This window comes from Ictalurus punctatus, chromosome 21, assembly GCF_001660625.3.
Source record: "Ictalurus punctatus breed USDA103 chromosome 21, Coco_2.0, whole genome shotgun sequence".
Lineage (NCBI taxonomy): Eukaryota > Metazoa > Chordata > Actinopteri > Siluriformes > Ictaluridae > Ictalurus > Ictalurus punctatus.
In genome coordinates, this window is record NC_030436.2 from 4961629 (window position 1) to 4980000 (window position 18372).

Sequence of the window (18372 nt, forward strand, 5' to 3'; positions counted from 1 at the left end):
CTTCAGACTTTTTGTGCTTTGAGTGTCCGTTATTCATGGTTTAAAAAAAAAAAATAATAATAATAAAAAAATTATTTTGGTTCTGATTATCCTATATTTTCCTGATAGTTTGAAGAATTTTCACCTCTTTTAACAAGAGCTCCCTTTTCCCACTTGGCTTCATTTTTATAAAGTGTACACGCCTACTTTTTATTTTTATTTTAGTAGACCCATTTACTTTATTGTGTGCTTTCAATGCACTTTGATCCACAGACAGGGAAAAACAACACCGTCTGAAAGAAGGTTCATCGTTACTGTTGTAGTAGCTTGTCAGGTTCAAAGCACTTTGCCAAATGCAGTAGTTCCTCTTCCAGTATCCTTTGACCATCTGGGCTGCATCTCTGACATAAAACAGCCAGTCATAGATTAACAGCTTTGGCAACACCTTGCTTTCATATACAGTGGATACAAAGTTTACCCACCCCTGTTAAAGCGACAAGGTTTTCGTGATTTGAAAAATGAAGCCATGATAAATCATGTCAGAACTTTTTTCACTTTTATCGTGATATAGCAACCAACAAAGTTCATATGAAAAACAGATAGACACTTTGGAGGAAAAAAGAAAAACACTTACAATAACCTGGTTTCATAAGTGTGCACACCCTGTTATAATGGCTGTGCACAGAATTAACCCTAAATAAAGAGCGGCTGTTTCTGTAGCATTTTCTTGACATCTGCTTGGTGTCATCTGGCTGCTGAAGCCATGGTCCTCAAACAGTTTATAAAGCGTGTACGGGATTTCACTGTCGAAAGGTTTAGATCAGGAGAGGGGTACAAAACATCCCGTTTCCAGAACATTAGATGGACCATGGAGCACTGTGAAGGCCATCGTCAACATGCGGAGAAAATGGGGCACTGCAGTGACCTCACCAAGTACAGGACGTCCCTCCAAAATTGATGAAAGGACAAGAAGAAGGCCGCCAAGATCTACCTACAGATCTGCAGGAATATCTGCCGAGTGCTGTTCACTCCCTGCATGTGACAGCAGTCTCTCGTGTTCTTCATATGTCTGTGCTACGTACTCTAGCAGAGTGGCTAGATTGACGTCCAAACCCGCCTAAATCACCCCCAAAACATGTGAAAAAATGTTTTATTGATGAGACCAAGGTATAACCTTTTGGACATAGTTCTAAAAGATATGTTTGACACATAATACAAGACAGCTTTTCACCCAGAGAACACCATACCCATAGGGAAGCATGGTGGTGGCAGCATCATGGTCTGGGGCGGCTTCTCTTCAAATGGGACTGGGGCTGTAGTCAAGATAGATGGAATCATGGACCGCTCCAAATATCAGTCTATTTTGGTGCGAAACCTTCAGGCCTCTCTTATTAATTAATTAATTAAGTAATGAAGCCAATAATTAATTCATTAATGTTGATGAGTTTAGGTTACATGATTGGGAAAAGCTAGATATTTTTTGTTTTCAGCTCTGCATGTATTAAAGTGGATGCGGAGAGTTTATCCTATAAATAAATAAATAAACATCCTTGAGATATTTAATAGCTTATTCCTCTGGGTGTGTTCTTAGAGAAGTGCCGACTCATCTCGTTTTTTTTTTTTTTGTATTTTAGTGTCCAGATGCACGCCAGCTGGACGGTTTGTCTAAGCAGCTGGACTGGGAGGTGAGAAAGATCCAGCGATGGTTTCGTCATCGGCGGAATCAGGACAAACCCAGCACAAGGACCAAGTTCTGTGAGAGCATGTAGGTCCTGCCGTGTGTCCTCTAGGCTGCATCCGAAATCGCGTACTGTGACAGTGCGTACTAATCAGTATGCGTGTGTAGTATGAATCCCGGATATACTACAACCACCATGATGGCATTATCATGTGACCTTCGACGTCATCATAGACTCAAAAATTTAAAGCGACCACCAGATTAAAGCAACAGCACTAACGGTAAAATGCACATCAGGAACGTGAACTGAATTAGTAATGTCATGTGGGCGGGGTTAACAGGCTGAGGTAAATTCATTGCCGTTAGCTTGGACGGCTAAGGCATGATGGAGATCACAAAAAAGATTTGTTTAAAGATTTGTTTAAACCTTCAACAAGTTAACAGTTTATTTGGGTATCGTTAAGCAAGTCCTGTTTAACCAAGGTTTAAAATTTAAAAAGAGCCGACGCGTTGTCTTCCGACAGTTAGTTCAGACAGTTCCGAGTTAGTGTCTTCCGAGTTCGTCTGCACCAGTCCTGTTGCATTATGGGAATTTTTGACTCACGTAGTGTCCATCGGTTGCATACTGCAAAATCTCGCCGGAAGCAGTACGCCATCCGGGTATTTCACGCCTACGGAGAATTCGGACATTCTACCCCTCTGACGTACTGCTTGTAGTAGGGTAGTACGCCATTATGGACGCAGCCCTAGTTTCCTCTGCATGCACATGACCTTGGACCTTTTTATTACTGCCATACTAGATTAGAGTGATAGCATTGTTGGCAGCGTGCCTCATGACCTGGAGCTTTTCCAGCGGGGAATAGTTAGATGTTTTGTTAATTTGTGTGTTTGTTCAGGGTAGGGACGTGACGGTGAGGGAAATTTTCACACCGGTTAATCGACATGCGACAACACCGGTAAAACCGGCATCACTGGGAGGGGATTTAAACACAAAGTTTAAATTTTAAAAAGTGAAAATAAGTGATGTAATCGGTGTGCGGCCAAACACTGTGTAACACCGACTATCGCAACAAGCCTAGTTCAGGTGTGTGTGTGTGTGTGTGTGTGTGTGTGTGTGTGTGTTTCTCAGCTTTTGTCACTATGAACACAATCATTTTGTTTGACTCTTATTTCTTTTCAGGTGGAGGTTTACATTTTATCTGGGTATATTTACCTATGGGTTCTGCTTTCTATGGCAGGTAAGCAAAAAAAAAAAAACAACAAAACATTACAGGTTGAAAGATGATCTGGAATAGATATTCCAAAAGTAATAGGTGCAAAGCATTCTTCCTGACTCTAGTGCATAAAATTGTTCATGGCTTTTATCATGTTTGCGTAAGACCAACACATGAGGCACGAGCACAGCGGGCAGCTTTTTTTTTTTTTTTTTCCTGAATAATAATGAACTTCATTCTTGTTATTTTGTGAATGTAGACATCAGTACGTTCTACTTTAAGCAGTCAAGCTTAGATTCAGTGCCGCTATAGAACATGGACTACACATTCTAGTCTTCAGCTTTTCCCATCAATCGTAATACATTTTGACACGTGTGTGTGTGTGTGTGTGTTTGTGCGCGCATGCTATTTTAGTCCCCCTGGATGTGGGACACACGACAGTGCTGGTACAATTACCCCTATCAGGTGAGCTCTAATCCTCCTCAGTGTGCAGCCGAATGAATTTCATTCATGTTGATAACGGGTTTAACAATACATTCAAATATTCCATGCAGACACTCGTTATCGTAGACACATTAATCACAGGCATGGCATTTCGGGGTTGTACTGCTGAAATTAAGGCACTCCAGCTGTCTTCCTTGTTTTTGGCCAATTTGTAAGTGTCCTCCTTCTGAACAAAGAGATTTGCTTGTAGTTGTAGTTTTCTGTCCCGTAATTGATGAGTAAAAGAGGCATGTAACAGTGCTGAGATGCTAGAGAGTGAGGCTGCTGTCATACTAGGCATTTTTTCCATTATTGCTGGCTTATTTGGGGGGGGGGGTGAGGCAAAACAGCTCACGTGACTTGCACGCTACAACCGTAACACTACCACTGGGTCCTAAGTAATAAATAATAATTAATGAATTAAACACACCAGGGTAAGCTGTTATAGGAAAATAATCCGTGTTAGGGTTGTACGACATGGTCCACTGAAAATCACAGCTACTGTTACAACCCTGAAGTAGATTATTTTTCCCACAGCAGGACATTCTGAATGTTTTTTTTTTTTGCTCGTACCATAGCAATTTATCAATGATTACAGTGTGTGTGTGTGTGTCTTCTTTTTCAAGGCCCTCAGTCCTGGCCTGTATCACTACTATGTGACAGAGCTGGCCTTCTACTGGTCTCTCATGTTCTCCCAGTTTACAGACATTAAACGAAAGGTGAGTGTGTGTCATTATTGCTGTACAAACACATCCTCGCTCGTGACAACAGCCACTTTAATAGGAACGCCTGTACTCCAGCACATTCACCCAACAACCTTATCAGTCAAGTCTAGTAACTTTATTTTGCTTACAGCAGTGAGTGTATTTTTGATGCTTAGATGGTTAGATAGTATTTAGGTGTGTGTGTGTTTGTGTGTGTGTTGGTGCATGCTGTAGTGCAGTGTGGATCTCTCATCTACCCTGAGCTCTGTCTGCTTGACACAGTGATCTTTTTTTACACACCTGCTCTACTCTTAGTCAATCACACACACACACACACACACACGTTGCAAATATTTCCAACATGCAGAGACTCGCTGTTCACGCTGGCACTTCCAAACGCACACTACGGACACACTGACTCAAAACTGTAATTAAAATATGCTTGTGGCAGTAGAGCGTCGCAAGGAATGATAATTGCGAGTACAATTTGTAGCTTTGTCAATGGTGTAAATGTAATCAGATTTAAAATGGGTGAAGTTTGTTGGAATTGCCTCTGGTACATTCAATCACAATTCCCTATTCATAGATCTGAAGTGTATTTGATTGCACAGGAACAGTGATTGAAAGATTTTTACATTTTGATGTTAGCTTATAATGTAAAAAGAAAAACTATGGAAACATAATTCAGTTTGCACCACAACAGGACGTGCTGTTATAGGAAAATAATCAACAAGGGGGTGCATCACCTTGAAGTTGATTATTTTCCCCCCTAATATCATGTCCTGAAGCATTTTATTCCGCTTGTACCACAGCAAGTCTTCGAAGAATACGTTTTTTTTTTTTTTTTTTTTATGGAAAAACAACATCTCATATATATTTTATGCATGTATAGTTACATGTAATGTTTTGGAATGCCTGTGAAACATGTTATTGCCTGTTATCACTTACATTATAGCAGATATAAACAGTCGTTCCCTCACTTTCTCTTGACGTAAGTAATACGGGTACATTTCAAAAAATGAGAATATTGTGGAAAAGTTCTTTTTTTTTCTGTAATTTAATTCAAATAGTGGGGCTTTCATATATTCTAGCTTCATTACACATAAAGTGAAAGATTTTTACCTTGATGATTACGGCTTACAGCTCAAAGAAATCAAAAATCCAGTGTCTCAAAATATTAGAATGAAGAATTTATAATACAGAAATGTCGACCTTCTGAAAAGTGTGTTAATTTATGCACTCTGGGTTGGGACTCCTTTTGCATGAATTACTGCACCAATGTGACGTGGCATGGAGACGATCGGCCTGTGGCACTGCTGAGGTGTTCTGGAGGCCCAGGTTGCTTTGGGAGTGGCCGTCAGCTCGTCTGTATTGTTGGGTCTGGTGTCTCTCATACATTCTCTGTGGGGTTCAGGTCAGGCGAGTCGGCTGGCCAATCAAGCGCAGTAATACCATGGTCCAAAAAGCAGTTACTAATAGTGTTGGCACTGTGGGCAGGTGCCAAGTCCTGCTGGAAAAGTAAATCAGCATCTCCATAAAGCTCGTCAGCAGATGGAAGCATGAAGTGCTCTAAAATCTCCTGGTATACACTTCTTTGACTCTCAACTTGAGAAAACACACTGGAGTATTTACTTTCGTCTTCCCCACGATTGTGGTTGTGTGAACTGAACCAGACTGAGAGATTAAAGCCTCAGGAAACCGTTTCAGGTGTTTTGAGTTAATTATCTGATTAGAACTCTTCTCAGGTCGACATTTTTGTATTATAAATTCTTTGTTCTAATATTTTGAGATACTGGATTTTCGATTTCCATGAGCTGTAAGACGTAATCATCAAGAATAAAACAAACAAAAAAAAGGCTTACACTTTCTGTAATGAATCTAAAATATATGAAAAGTTCCACTTTTTGAATTAAATTACAGGAAAAAATGAACTTCTCCACGATGTTCAGATTTTTTTTTTTTGAGATGCACCTGTAAGACAGAAAACTACAAACAAAACACACACAAGATGTTAAAAGTTATAGCTTTACCTCTGACTGTTACAAAGCTCTAGCACTGGAGACTCCTGCAAAAAATTCTAAGCAAATATATCAAAAGGCAGTTGCATTAAGACTTATCCATACAGATTCTCCTTGTTCAGCTATATAACACACCTGGGCACTGTTTTGCTCTCTTTCACTACGTTTTTTTCTTTTTTTTTTAACTCCCCCTTACCCACTTCCTCTCACCATTTCCTCTTAGAAGAATTTCCATCGCATGGTTCATCGTGTTATTACATTAACTTATTTATTCGAACAATATACCGTATTAATCTCTGCTTTAAACATGGGTTGGACCTAGTCAGCTATGTGTATTAATCTATTAGCTACTTAGCATGCTAGGGACAATAGTAGTAGCGAACTGTAAATAAAAATGAATCAACTAAAAATTAAAACTTGCATTTAGTATGTTTAGATTTTTATAGCCTACTCAACTTGCACAAGATTTAATGTAACTTACTTGTATGTTGTACGTACACTATATGGCCAAAAGGACATAGAAACCTGACCATCACACCCACATGTGATGGGGTCTTCCCCAAACTGCTACCACAAAGTTGGAAGCACGTGATTGTGTAAAATGTCTTTGTATGCTGTAGCATTACAATTTCCCTTCACTAGAACTAAGAGGCCCAAACCTGTTCCAGCATGACAGTGCACCTGTGTACAAAGCAAGCTCCATGAAGACCTGGTTTGAGAATGTTGGTGTGGAAGAAATTGTGTCCTGTACAGAGCCCTGACCTAAACCCCACTGAACACTTTTGGGATGAACTTTAATGCCGACTGCACCCCAGATCCCCTCACTGTACATCAGTGCATGAACTCACTAACGGCTGTGGCTCAGGTGGTAGAGCGGGTTGTCCACTAATCGTAGAGTTGGTGGTTCGATTCCCGGCCCACATGACTCCGCATGCTTTGGGCAAGACACTGAACCCCAAGTTGCTTCCGATGGCAAGTTAGCGCCTTGCATGGCAGCTCTGCTAGCATTGGTGTGAATGAGAACCAGTGTAAAGTGCTTTGGAGAAGGTTAAAAATAGCGTTATATAAGTGCAGACCATTTACCATTTGCTAATGCTCTTGTACCTGAATGAACACAAACCCCCACAGCCACGTTCCAAAATCTAGTGGAAAGCCTTCCCAGAAAAGTAAAGGTGGGAACCAATTCCATATGAATACCCATGGGTTTGGAATGGGATGTTCAAAAAGCACATCTGGTGCTTGACATGTAATGGTCATGTGTCCACATACTTTTGGCCATATAGCGTACAGGTGCTTTAAAGCTAATCAGCATACTAAGAGCAGTAGGAGCAATTCTCCAAACGTTATTCAAACGTTTTATCCTGTTCAATGTCTCGTCTAATATTCTAAATATTTTCATTTCGCTTGCCATGTCTGTAGGACTTCCTCATCATGTTTGTGCATCACCTGGCCACTGTGAGCTTGATCAGCTTCTCATATGTGAACAACATGGCACGCGTGGGCAGCCTGGTCATGTGTGTGCACGACGCCTCCGACTTCCTCCTGGAGGTACCGTTTCTTTTAAAAGGAGCTCTAAATTGTTTGAAAATGTTAATGCGAAGTACTTTTGAAACCTTGCTCAACGTTTAGTGTTTTATGTACAACGTTGAATTTCTGTTTCGCAGGCTGCCAAGTTAGCCAATTATGCCAAATACCAGCGGCTGTGTGACTCCCTATTTGTGGTATTTGCTGCAGCTTTTATTGGGACAAGGCTCATCATTTACCCTTTTTGGTGCGTAACTGTGTGTGTGTGTGTGTGTGTGTGTGTGTGTGTGTGTGTGTGTGTGAGAGAGAGAGAGAGACTGGGCTGTCAATGATATAATTGAATAAATGTCTCTTTTAGTTGTTGCTTAGTGACCTCCTGTGCCATGTACTATAGGTTATAGCTGTTACAGGAAAATAATCACTACATTTTGGGGTGGTGTTACAGCCTGAAATGAAGCCGAGTTAGAGTTAGCAACCCGAAGTTGATTTTCCAGTAACAGCACGTCCCAAAGTGTTTTATTCCTCTTATACCACAGCAATTTCCCAACAATTACATTAATTTTATTAATTAACAGTGGTGGCTCAGTGGTTAAAGGCTCTGGGTCACTGATTAGAAGGTCAGGAGTTCAAGCCCCAGCACTGCCAAGCTGCCACTACTGGGCCCTTGGGCAAGACCCTTAACCCTCAACTGCTCGGTTGTATAATGAGATAAATGTAAGTCGCTCTGGATAAGGGCGTCTGCCAAAATGCCATAAAATGTAAAAAAAAAAAAAAAAAAAATGTAATAATGTAATTAACTTGCGCCGTCTTGCTTTTTATCCATTTGTATTTACATTTAATGCTGTGGAATGTCTGGGTTGAAACAAGTTACCTCCTGTTATCGCTTGCGTTCTAGCAGCTCGTTCCTTCACCAGCTTTGAAGTTTAAAAAAAAAAAAAAAAAATTGCAGCTTGTCATGTTCATGAGCAACAGTGCTGTCCTGAAGACTTTCCCATGTTGACAGTTACAAAGTGCTGACACTGGAGACTCCTTCCATGGATGTTAAATAAACATGTCTATACAGGAAGCATCGCAGTATCGACAAATCTGCATTTCTGTGTTAAACACCACCATGTTTTTACTCCATTTGTATTACAGTAGTTGGAGGTTCTGCCGTACAAGAATCAGTGAATTAGCTGTTACTGTAGAAATGATGACCGATGAGAAGGAGCACATGAATACAAACCTGCGATTTGCCTTGGAGCCGGAACTAGCTTCAGAGCTGCTGTTATTAAAAAAAAACAAACAACAACAAAAAAACACCAACTTCTGACTAATCAGAAATGAGAATTCAGCAGCACTCCGCTAATAACGCATGCAATTGATGGCGTACTTATTCACATTTAAATAAATATTTCCGTCTTCAATATAAAGTTCAGTATAAAAAAGATTCAAATATGTCCTAAAGCTGATGAGTAGGTCGTGAGTTCGCTGTCTGACTTGCTTAAGAAATCAACACCCATTTCTCCTTCTGCGGTTGATGCGATAGTGTTACTACCAATGTTTGCTCAGTCTGTGCCAGTGGAAAAAAAAAAAACGACAAAAAAAAACCTGCTATTCGAAATGAAATTTGTCAGCCCCAGTGTGTGTGTAAGAGCCCCATTAAGGCCATTTCCGATAAGGACCTCTTCAGATTGCGTTCGGCGGCGGAGAGTAACGTGAGCAGGCGGATTCAGTGTCTAGGGGTTTAGGGTTTGAGCGGCGGTGTCATTACTGAAGCACACGCAACAGTGCAGGAAGAGCCGAGCGCTGACGACGCGCGCGCACACACACTGACCACAATGCTCAAATAAACCTGACCTAAAGCTCATTCATCTCTTTAGCCATTCGCAAGGTTTACATTACACTTATTCATTTAGCAGATGCTTTTATTCAGAGTGACTTGGCAGCGAGGCACAAATCCAATCAGCTGAGCGTCAAGGGCCTGACAAAGGCTCGCTTGACAGTACTGCGGTTATGAAATCAACCCGCTAGTGAAAACACTGTCCACGACAAACCTTTTATATAAGTTTAGAACCGTGTATAGCATACAGCCATTGGCCGGATGAGAGAAGATGACCTTGTAACAAGTACTTAGAAGGTCTAAACACAAATTTAATGAGTAAAATCTGCCCTCCCCCCCTTACAAATAAAGTACAGTAAGAAAGAGTACACATATTCAATTTCAGTAGTATAAATAGTAGTAGTATAAACACACCAAAATAAAACTTTAGTAACAAAGTACAATCACTAAGTAAGTATGTTCTTTTCCTTGTATATCCGCCCTCCACCTTCATTGTGAAACAGCATCCCATCTTCAGCTTGCTAATGACGTGAAGTTTATTGCCCTGATTTCCCCCCCTAGTGGAATAACAGAGCCTTTTATTCCCCCCAGATCTTCTTTTCCCCACTGATCTTTAAACTACAATCCACAAGATGGTTTTAATTTTGAACACATATTTTAAATTGATTTGGCGATCCGGATTACAGCCTTTATCAGGCCAGTCTCAGCCTGCAGGCCGTATGCGTGACAGATTGGTGTCAGTGTCACACAAACACTGTTAATATTTTACAGTCTGTTTCCCAGACAGGATATGAACATGTTGACAAAAATGAACGCTAAAATCGGAAATAACCTTTGTGAGACACTGCTTTTGACTTATTTTCTGATTAAGTAAGAACGAGGTCTGTAATGTGTGTGTGTGTGTGTGTGTGTGTGTGTGTGTGTGTGTGTTGTAGGATCCTGAACAGTACAATGTTTGAGAGCTGGGAGATCATCGGGCCGTACCCTTCGTGGTGGCTCTTTAACGTTCTGCTGCTGGTGCTGCAGGTTCTGCACATCATCTGGTCCTACCTCATAGTACGCATCGCCTTCAAAGCCATTATGAGAGGAAAGGTGAGTCACTGTTATGTGCCTCTAGAGGGCGCTCGCACATCATTATAAGAGATCATAAAAAAAACTACAAGCGGTTTTAATTAGTCCTGCTCTGATTAAGCTATTTCACATAACAGACGTTTACATCTAGTCGACAAGACACACTAATAACTGAATTTATACAAATGAAGCAGTTCAAACATTTACATACAGTACGCCTGAGAATTAATACTGCGCGTCGTTACCTGGATGGTCAACGACTGTATTTATGTCTCGTGATAGTTGTTCGTGAGTCCCTTGTTTGTCCCGAGAGGTTAAACTGTCCACTGTTCTTCAGAAAAATCCTCCAGGTCCCGCACATTCTTTGCTTTTCCAGCATCTTCTGCATATTTGACCCCTTTCCATCAGCGACTATATGATTTTCAGAACCATCTTTTCACACTGAGGACAACCGAGGGACTCGTACACAACTATCACAAAAGGTGCAAATATACCGATGCATAAGAAGGCAACAGGATACATTCAGAGCCAGCGGGGTGTAAACTTCCCTGGAAGTGACAATTTTGTTCACTTGGGACAGAAACGGTGCTTTTTTCAAATGTTTTAAGCAATATTCCAATTTGTCGCCTAAGCTAAATTCGCAACTTGGATGGAAACGTAGGCAATTTTGAGCTTAAAAATAAAATGTCTAGAAATTATGTTGGTTTATTGTAATCTTCTAGGAAATTAATGACGAATTATTTCAGTGTACTGGATCATGTGAAGGATGAACTTCAGCAATAACACAGGACACAGTTTAGTGTTCGGTTCAAAGGTCATTACGTATTGCCTTCTTTTGCAATGTCAGAGTTGCGTAATGTCGCAGTGATAATGTACAGCCGTACTGTACAATGTATATGTAAACACTGCATGAGCCAGGTTACAAAATCTGAACATTATCTAATGAGTTGTCTTTGTTTCCATTTTCCCCCACGTATTAATTATAAAGTTTAGACCTGAGGTACAGAACTCAATTTAATTCAGTTCAGTTTTATTTACAGTCCCCTCCAAAATTATTGGAACGGCAAGGCCAGTTAAATTGGTAAGTGCTATACAACAAAGACATTTTGGTTTGAGATCAAAAGATGGCTATGAGATGAAAGATTAGGATCTCAGCTTCTATTTCCTGGTATTTACATCTAGATGCGTTCAACAACATAGAATCTTTTGTCTTAGTACACCCAATTTTTAGGTGAGCAAAAGTATAGGAACAGATAAGTCTTGAAGTAAATTCAAGTAAATAACACTTAATATTTGGTTGCATATCCATTATTTATAATAACTGCATCAAGCCTGTGACTCAGTGACATCGCCAAATTATTGGTTTCTTCTTTTGTGATGCTTTTACCGCAGCCTCTTTCAGTTGTTTTTAGTTTCGGGGGTTTTCTCCCTTCAGTCTCCTCTTCAGGAGGTGGAATGCTGCTCAACTGGATTAAGGTCTGGTGATTGACTTGGCCAGTCTAAAACCTTCCACTTTCCCCCCCTGATAACTGATAATGATTTGTTTTGTTGGCTGTTTGTTTTTTGATCGTTGTTGTGCTGTATAATGAAGATTCTTCCAATTAATTTGGATGCATTTCTCTGTAAATTGGCAGACAAAATGTTCCAGTAAACTTCTGAATTCATTCTGCTGCTCCCATCATGAGTTACACATCAATAAAGATTGGTGAGCCCGTTCCAGTGACATTCCAAACTGTTGTAATGCCTCTGATTCGTTGTCCCTCTTTTCTCAACTTCAAAATGGCTTGCTTTTCTCCCAGAGACAGCTCTCTGATCTTCATGTTGGATTATCCTTTTTTTTTTTAAACAACAAATGCAGTCTTCACAGGTGAAAGTGAAAGCTAAAACCAGATATTCAGAGCTATTTAATGTTTAAATAATCAATCTAACCGGACACACCTTGGTGTCGGTCACGTGTTTTTGCTCTCCTACCAATCGGGCGGTCTGATACAAATGTCGTTGAACACATCTACATATCAATACGGGGGTGGGGGGCTGCTGAGATTCTGAAGTCTCTTCTCGTGTTCATCTTTTGATCTCAAACCCAGATGTCTTTGGTGTATCGCACAAACAAATGAATTAGCCTTGCCGCTCCAATAGTTTTAGACGGGACTGTGTATTCTGCTTTTAACAACAGACGTGGTCACAAAGCAGGTTTTCATAATTCAGATGTCAGTTTAGAGCAAACCTGAAGCAACATCTGCAAGGAAAAACTCTGAAACAACATGAGGAAATAACCTTGAGAGGAACCAGACACAGAAGGGAATTGTTCACCTCTTTACCTTTACCTCTACCTCTTCTGGGTGACACCGGATAGTGGGATTATAAATCATTACAGTATACATGTGTAGAAGAATAAAGACAAACAGTACTAGGTGTGTTGAAAGAATGGTTGGAGTCCTGGAATGAGCACAGGGCAGTCTTTGTGATTTACAGCTGCAGTTCAAATCCGGAGTAAGCAAGAATGAGACTTGGGCATAAATGGTCCGGCAGTCCTGGAGACCCAAAATGCATCACAGTTGTAGATTTCCTTGTTCAGACACCTCAGCTGATACTAACCAGGTTTAATTTAGATGCAAGGAATCACGTCTGACTGCTATTAACTCTCCCTGGTTTATATTAAAATGGTGTATCTCACATTTAACCCTTGCAGTCCAGCTTCCCTTACCAGGTGTTCCCGTTTATCTTTTTTTCCCCCGTGCTCTGTACTTTCCTTCACTCTCTCATCCTTCGCCTGTTGCTCCTCCCTGTTTCTCCACTGCAGAACTGGCTTCTCTCTTTCTTCACCCTTTCCTCTCGGGTGGAAGGCAGCTGCTGTCTTTCTGTCGCTCTTTCCTGATCGAGATCTCTGCCTGTTCTGTGTGCTTTAACCTCGCTCGCTGTTCTCGCCTAGTAGACCCCGTTCTCTCGTTCCTCAGCCGTAAGTGTGCCTCCTCTTCCACTCGTTCTCCTTTTAGTTCTGTGATATTTCAGCCCAACACTCTGCAAGGAAAATTCAGATTTTCCCCAAAACACATTTTTAAAGGTGCAGTTTGGAATGATTTCTTGGTAACCTGTAGGAATCATGCAAGATATCCGAAAAATTGATTGACCGATGAGGTTTGAGAGGGATTTCTGGTGTTCCTTTCAGGCTGTTTCCATTCTCCTACCTTGAAATTCGCTCGCACTTAAAAGCCGTTCGTCAGTTTCTAAAAAATCACAGACTGCTCCTTTTAAAATGATTCTTTTACAAAGTAGCTTTTAGAATGCACGATCTCGACAACCATCATCGACTGCGAATGCTCTCTTCGTCCCAGGTATCCAAAGACGTGCGCAGCGATATCGAAAGCAGCTCAGAGGAAGAGCCCGAAACGAGTCACACCCTCACAGCTTCATGCAAACAGGAAAACGGCACCAACGGCCATTTCGGCTCCCAGCCCTGGACCCGGAAAGACGAGCGCTGGTGACACGGCGACGCTTCACGAGCCATTCACAAGAACTGTTCTTACTACAGCATCTTCATTCCACTCCTCTGTTTCCTGACCAAACTGTACAATAGAATGAGGCACTATACACACATTCCCCACATTACACACACTTTGAGATGACATAGTGTTAAATGTTGACCTTGATGATGAAGTGCTGGATCATGTTGGCTGTATGGACACTGATGCTTCAATGTGGGGGGGGGGGGGGGGGGGGTTGGGGAGAGACAGACTACAGTGAGATTAAATGATTGTTTTTTTTTTTGTTTTTTTGTTTTTTTGTTTTTTTTTGCGTCTAGTTTCAGAAGCAGAAGTATGTGCACTTTCTTCCTAAACCTTCATGTTTTACTGAAGTCAGGGAGGAAGTCCTTTCCCGTTCCTCTTTTATTCTTTCTTTTTGTCTAATGTGCTTGAACTCTTGGTATAAATTTTTATTTTTTTTTTTTTTTTTTTTTTAATACAGATTTCATCATTCGGTTACTCGTTTTGTCTTTGCCTGTCCTGTTTTTCCATTATGCGTGATTTTTTTTTTTATTTAGAGACCAAATAAGTTTATTAAAATATGAGTTGATCGCTACACAGTGAGAGATGATTTGGTTCTCCGTTATGTCATAAGAAAAAATTCTACACAGCATCCCAGAGTAATCAGTACTAGAGAGGTTTACCTAATGAACCATCACCTCGGTGCAAGAAGATTAAATGAACGGTTTGGCGAAATGTTAAATTCACACGATTGGCCCCCTCGACACAAATACAAGCAGTCAGTCAGCTTAGTAATGTTTGGTGTCCATTTGTTTTATTGGTTCCACTTCCACTGGGACTGATGCTTGGATTCTTGGAGATACTCCTTTTTGTAGAACCAAAAGTCCAGGGGGTGGAGCTTAACCAGATCCAATGCCTCCAATAATTCTAAATCCTAAGCCTCATGAGATGCTGTACAACAGAGAACACCACACCATCTTGAAACTCACAGGTAGAAGTGGCTGAATCAGGTCCGACTTCACCACCTGGACGTTTGGTTCTGCAAACAGGGGGACTTGAGTATTTGCGACTTGCTTTAGGACACAGTGTGTCCCAAAACTCTCTATACATAAGGGACTATGTTTGCCAGCACTACATCGGTTGTGTCTTCGTCAGTGGATGTTCGTGGACGTCCGCTTCTCGGTTGGTCTGCAACGCTTCCAGTCTTTTTGAATTTGTTAATAAGTTTGTTGACCGTGAGAATGATTTCGATACCAGTCCCTCCAAGATTTTACGATTGCGGAAACTAACGCAAAAATCATGGAAACTCCGCAGTATTCACAGGAGCTTGCAGTTTTTCAAAATTACCGCGGATTCGGGCCGAGACGCGTCACCCGCCATCATCACAACACGCGTTCAGCCCCTTCGATTCACGTGCGTCGAACATGAGTACAGCTTAAAGCTCTCCTTAGCCTACAAACGTCACCGCGCCAATTCACAAAAAAAAGCAGAAAAATCAAGCATCTCAAATAAAACGCTGCGAGATCCTGTACAGACTACACTGCATCCTTGTTTCGTCAAAAGGCATCCCTAAAGGCTGTCTGAAAGAAATGATATATATGTAAATTAAGTATGAAATATTCATTTCCCATATGTATGGAGACTTTTGGGACACCCTGTATAGACTAAAATAAACCTTTACTGTGTAACTAAACACTAAAGTTACATAGGCAGCCATCTTGGATACAGGAAATTTTGAAATCACTCCACTCCATATCGCGAGCCGCCTGCAAAGATGATGGTCTTGTACCACAAGTTAGGATGTTGGGTGTGTATTTATGAAAAGTAATAAATACGTCTCACCTGATGAGAGCCTTTCATTCATCGTTCGCGCCAGTGCAAAGGTAAAAGACGCAACGTCGGACACCAAATACGTCTCAGCTGATCAACTGCCATTTGCCAAGACAGTTACATACATGTCATTTATGCTGATATTTTAAAGTGGATACTGTATTTCCTACAATTATGATGGATTTTGTATTTTAGAAAGCTGTACATTTTAAGGTAAATTAAGTTACAAAACGAGTGGTTAGATATTCAGCAGCAGTCTCAGGCAAACTGCTAATGAAGTGTGATATCGATGTTGGATATTTATGTTAGAAATGTGTATCTCCCTTCATGTGATGTGATCAACAGTTTAGTGTGAAAGATGTAAAGTAGCCAACAATACAATGTTATTTAAAGCTGTGTCTATGCACTACACCGTGAACTTGCACAGCTGTGCGAGGATTAAAGCAGACTAGCTGAAATTTGTACTTTGTATATAATCAATTAAGTCTTTCTTGAGGCTGGGATTTTTTTTCTACAAAAGAAAGGACATCGTTTTGGAATTACCAGGCAAAAAAATGTTAAACCATTCGATAGTTTCTTCTAGGTGACATTTCCATGGTTAACTGTTCAAGAATTAAAAGGACACAGAGGTTTAATTTGTACTCAATTTAATATATTACAACAGACAAAAAAAAAAACATTTTCTGCTCACTAAAATATATATTCGTCATGGATAGGTGAACGTGGGCAGGTGCTCCTCCTCAGCCATTCCTGTATGAACAGGTTCTCAGTCCTTGATAATCTCAGGGTCAATGTTCTGATTCTGTGCAGCCAGTTTGAGCTGCTTCTGTCTAAGCATGTAGCGGTAGCCACGCATGGCGCACAGGTAGCCTCCGTACAGGGTCAGCAGCATCATGGACCCGGAGAAGACGCGGTAGCCCACATCAGCTAGACGCTTGGTACTCAGCATGGGGAACTCGCTAAAATGCAAAGAAGAAAAAAAAAGACCTTCAGTTATGGCTGCCCAAGTTCCTGGAGACCTGCTTTCCTAAACTCGACATGTTTTCCCATCCAGTCTGTTAACATGCCATTAACACAAGACGAACGACTTGTAGCGAAATATTCCGAAAAGCAGCCCATAAGTGTCCAGCGTAGGTGGGAACTACTTTAATACTGTTTAAAAAGCATCTCAGGGAAATTCCTCAAGAAATCGGGTGAGGAATCGCCAAGAATACATTTCTGGAAATTCTAGGCAGAAAGGGCGTCTACTCTGAAGATGCTAAAATACTAAATTATTTTGATTTATTTTGGATTTTTGATCAGAACATAATTCGCATAGATCCATCTGTGTAACTCCAGAGTTTTGATAACTATTATTATTATTATTATAAAATGTCTGTGGTCAAACTTTTGACTGGTAATGTGGAATCTGTACGTGACAAGACCAGATTTGGACCCGTGTTGCGTGCTACTCTGAAATAATATTTATTTCATATGTAGCAGTCTGCAAAAACCCAAATCATACAGAAGCTGGAAAATAGCAGCCAAGAGCAGAATTCAGTTTTTCATGGAAAAATTACGAGTCATTTTTTAAAGTTTAGTTTAAATCCCAGCTGTCTCAATCTGTCCATTTTCCATAGCATTTACTGTCACGGGGGAGCCTGTATCCTATCTCAGGGAACTCGGGCCACAAGGCGAGGAGCACCCTGGACGGGGTGCCAACCCTTCACAGGGCACAGTCTCATGCTACGGGCCATTTGGGGATGCCAGTCAGCCTACAATGCACGGCTTTGAACTGGGGGAGGAAGCTGGAGTACCCAGAGGAAGCCCCTGAAGGATAGGGAGAACATGCACACAGGGCAGAGGCGGGATTCAAACTCCTAACCCCGGTATTGTGAGGCAAATGTGCAAACCACTAAGCCACTGTGCCACCCCCTGCCCATAGTATCCATTTACCAGTATAATTATTTTAGGACAGTTCATCTAATGAAAGGTTTTCCAGTTAATGTTAGTTAATAATAATTTAAAAAAAATCAACATTTGCCACAAATTTGTGCTCCAGCAACGCTTCGTGTCCTTGATGTAATGTTGACTAATATTGACCAGATCTTGTACATGAACAAGTGTGCAGAGAATCAATCGATTAAGACGACGTCAGTATCAGATCAGTGTCAGGTACCAGCACTGGTGATTTGTGAAAAGTTGGAGATTATTATCAATAATAAATGTGCTGCAGAATAATTCAATGCTAAATATGCATAATATGAATTCAAATTGACTGTGCCTTATTAACGCCAGACATCTTTCACTGGTTGACACGGACAAAGACTGTGGATCTTGCTGTAGTGTTCAGTTTGAAACTAGGCTTAAAGATTATAAACTTCTCCTGATACAAGGTGCCTTGATAAATCACATGGAATTAAAAGCTCTGATATCAGAATCTTAAAAAAAAAAAAAAAAAAAAAAATCCCTAGTTCAAATCCTAATCTAATGTCTACACACAACCAGACCCCATGAATTAGCTGAGAGCCACGATGTGCTTCTGTGAATCAAAGTGACTGCATGAGCCTTTTTTTCAACTGTAG

At 40.8% G+C, this 18372-nt stretch overlaps 2 protein-coding genes across 4 annotated transcripts in view; one reads left to right on the forward strand and one right to left on the reverse strand.

Annotated features, from left to right (window-relative positions):
• The window catches only part of cers5 (ceramide synthase 5), a 37579-nt gene extending 23378 nt beyond the window's left edge, over positions 1-14201 (forward strand). Inside the window, exons 3-10 of one of the 2 annotated variants that reach the window (XM_053674195.1) lie at positions 1614-1744; positions 2838-2895; positions 3286-3336; positions 3981-4073; positions 7496-7624; positions 7741-7847; positions 10358-10514; positions 13297-13817. In XM_053674195.1, coding sequence (XP_053530170.1) covers positions 1614-1744; positions 2838-2895; positions 3286-3336; positions 3981-4073; positions 7496-7624; positions 7741-7847; positions 10358-10514; positions 13297-13371 — 801 coding nt within the window. In that variant the 3' untranslated portion in view covers positions 13372-13817. The other variant, XM_017450793.3, reaches the window with a different exon arrangement.
• A 2237-nt stretch (positions 14202-16438) lies between these two features.
• Positions 16439-18372, reverse strand: part of LOC108255111 (cytochrome c oxidase assembly protein COX14 homolog) — a 3142-nt gene continuing 1208 nt past the window's right edge. For both annotated transcript variants that reach the window (XM_017450795.3, XM_017450796.2), the window contains exon 2: positions 16439-16767. In XM_017450795.3, the coding sequence (XP_017306284.1) occupies positions 16575-16757 (183 nt within the window). In that variant the 5' untranslated portion in view covers positions 16758-16767 and the 3' untranslated portion in view covers positions 16439-16574. The remainder of the gene's footprint in view (positions 16768-18372) is intronic.